Source organism: Chenopodium quinoa, unplaced genomic scaffold, assembly GCF_001683475.1.
Source record: "Chenopodium quinoa cultivar QQ74 unplaced genomic scaffold, ASM168347v1, whole genome shotgun sequence".
Taxonomy (NCBI): domain Eukaryota; kingdom Viridiplantae; phylum Streptophyta; class Magnoliopsida; order Caryophyllales; family Amaranthaceae; genus Chenopodium; species Chenopodium quinoa.
In genome coordinates, this window is record NW_018743946.1 from 3,223,327 (window position 1) to 3,226,603 (window position 3,277).

A 3,277-nucleotide genomic window follows, 5' to 3' on the forward strand; every position below is an offset into this window, starting at 1 on the left:
GCCTACACATTTGTTTCAAGCTAGGTGGCTCTTCTATAATAGTGTGTAAAATGATGGAGTTAGAAATATTATTAGCTGTTCAAATTTTGTTAATAGGCCTATTAATCTAATTTTGAAATGCTAATTTTATTTAAACATAAGTTTACATTAGGTTTAATCGATCGTAATTACTTCAAGGTTAATGGTTCTGCCCTACTCTTCTATCCTTCTGTTTACTGAATTTTAGAGGAGATGAGGATGCATAAACAAAACCAAAGTTAGCCTCACTAATACCCTATAACTCGAGATGTCACAATATCACTAATAACCAACTCTAAGAGTATTGTACTAATGAAAATATAATCCGGCTCAAGCTGAACACTTTATTTAAAACTCTAGTAACTTGAATTATAACCCGTGCTTAAGATACTTAATACTCCGTAGTAGGTTATTGAGTAACAAGATGAGAGAATTGATTGATTGTTAAGTATAGAATTTCTAGAAATTAAAGAAGGAAAACAAATTGCAGTCTCAAATTTTATTACAATCTTATTATATAACTAACACACCAATGTTCATATATCTCAATCAAACACTTACAAATGACAATCAACATGAGTCTCAAATTTTTTTATTTTTTTATTTTTTTTATTTTTTATTTTTTTTTGACGAAGAGATATCATACTTATTGACACACTTAAGTATCACTAACATACCAAACATCATAGAGAAAGTTTTTTATTATGACATAAACGAAACTACGAAAGCCTAATTTTGTACTAAACAATCAGACTGTTAACTAAGCCTAGAAATGACAGCATTCGAAAGCAACTACATTGTGTCTTTCCCACATTGTAATTACTCCAATTAGCCGTTTCACCTTAATAGACTTTCCTGATTTCCCAGACCCATTTCATCAGCTACCTGTCTAGCATTTTCAGTTGGTGCAGATGAGTTTCTGTCGTCGATATCACCCTCAGCATCTGCAATGCCTGTGTCATCAGCGATATCACCATCAGGATTTACAATACCTGTGTTATTGTCCATTTCACCCTCAGCATTTGCTGTATTATCGTCGATATCACCCTCAGCATTTGCTGTATTATCGTCGATTTCACCCTCAGCATTTGCTGTGCTATCGTCGATTTCACCCTCAGAATTTGCTGTGTTATCGTCGATTTGACCCTCAGGATTTTCAATACCTGTGTTAACAGCAATATCACCTTCAGGATTTTCAATACCTGTGTTATCTTCGATATCACCCTCAGGATTTTCACTACTACCTGTGCTATACTCGAAATCAACTTCTTCATCCACAATAGGTGGGTGATATAATCTCTGTATTTCCAGTCTCTAACCAATTGATGCAACTTCTTCGTCTGACAGGCCAGATTCTTCTCTGATTTCATTTGTCATTTCAAGAAGCGTATCAGTTTCGACACAGAACACAAAATCATCAATCTTAACTTCAGTAGTCCTCACTGTCACAGACATCAGTTCACTGCCCAACTTTTCTCCTACTACTGCAAATTTCGTGTACTCTTCGTTGAGCACTGCAATAAAAGGCGGTCGTTCTTGTTCTCTTACCCCCTGATCACTCGTGTCAGCAGACGGTACACTCACAGATGGTACTGATGCTGTTGCAGAACCTGCTGTAGTAGTAGTACTCGGTTCAAGAAACGGATCATTCAGAAGATCAGTAACAGTAGGCCTTATTCCTACATCAGCCGAACACCTCTGAATGAACCTCTGAAGCTCTCCGTCTGTGACATTGTCTAACTCACGTAATCTCCTATCAACTGTTTCATCATACAGCATCTGCAGCAGACACCCCAAAACAGTGCATCTCAGACAGTGCAAGTTTAGCAGCACCATCAGTATCATTAGTCCCCGGTAAAACAAACGCCGCGAAATTCACATCCCCTATCTTAACAGTCCCTGAGTCCCCAACAACACATATGTTTTCCAAATTCAGACACCTTAGAATAACAATCCAATCGCGTTGATTGTGAAGAAAATCGAGTCCTGTCAGAATCTGCTTACACCAATTCTTGATTAATGGATCACCTTCTTTAATATCATGTTTCTTGGTGTAATCCCTCAAATTACAAGAATAAAGTTCAGTAATTATGTTAAATGTCGCTTTATTTTGTGGACTGACCCAAGAATGGTAGCTTTTGAGTACATTTTCATGGTCTAAATTCTCAACAACGAATCTTCTCGAAGTAATCCAAATGACCAATCATTTCTATAAAATTTCTTTTTCCAAGCAATTTCTATGCCATTAATCTCATCATATCCTAAGAAAACTACTTTTTGTTGGCCTTTATCAATGATAATGTTGTACCTTGAGTATTGCCCTGTTGGGTCTTTCTCCATAATCGTGTAATCGTCTCCTTCTCGTGAACTCGAAGCTGCCATTGCTAGTTAACAACAACAGGAATACAGAAGTAACGTAAGATTTGTAATAGAATCAAGTAAATTTTTGTGATAATTGTGTTTGAAGATGGAATTTTTTTGGGTTTTGAAGAAAAAACAGAATAATTGAAATGGGTTGATGATGAAATGAATTATAACAATAAAATGATAGTGTAGATGGTTATTTATAATGGTTGTGTTTGGTTGTTACTTGAAAGCCAGGCCAAAATATATTTAAGCCGGTGAAATGGTCAATTTACATTATATATTTATATCTATCTATTAAAGTTAGTTAAGTCGGTTAATCGGTTATCAAGATCAAGAAAATGTGCTTTGTTTTTTTTTTTTTTTTTCTTGGGTATTATTGTATGTTTTAGTGTATGCAAATGTAGTTTTTTTTTTTAATTAGTCTTTTATTTGAAATATGATTTCTGTTACAGGACCAATTATGTAATTTGTTAGTAATAAAAAAAAAATTTTGGAAAATATTGAAAAATCGAAGTACTTGCAAGTACTTTTTTTTTTTTTTTTTTTTTTTTTGAGTGCAGTACTTGTGAGTACTTGTATATTGTATATCAATATTGAAAAAGGTTATTGTTAGGCGATGAACGTACCACTATTTAATTAATTTCATCAACGTGTTTGTTAAGGATTTGGTTAATTTTTACAGATTTTAAATGGTAGTCATATTTGTTAGGATAATTTGTAAATTACCACCCAAAAATAGTATCAATTTCTAAATAACCACCCAATTAAAATTTTATTTTAAATTACCACCCATTAAATTAAAAAAACGCTCAGATTACCACCCATTTTGTTTTTCCGGTGGAATTTCCGTCAGTGGGCCCCACTTTTTTATTTTTTTCCTTTTTTTTCTGGC

At 33.9% G+C, this 3,277-nt stretch overlaps 1 protein-coding gene across 1 annotated transcript; it reads right to left on the reverse strand.

Annotated features, from left to right (window-relative positions):
• Positions 1 to 855: 855 nt before the first annotated feature.
• Positions 856 to 2,400, reverse strand: LOC110689058 (probable serine/threonine-protein kinase WNK10). The gene is made up of 4 exons (XM_021865804.1): positions 2,192 to 2,400; positions 1,880 to 2,078; positions 1,338 to 1,797; positions 856 to 1,286 (listed from the first exon to the last, which is right to left on the reverse strand). The coding sequence occupies exons 1-4, from the start codon at positions 2,398 to 2,400 to the stop codon at positions 856 to 858; spliced, it is 1,299 nt and encodes a 432-aa protein (XP_021721496.1).
• Positions 2,401 to 3,277: the final 877 nt, after the last annotated feature.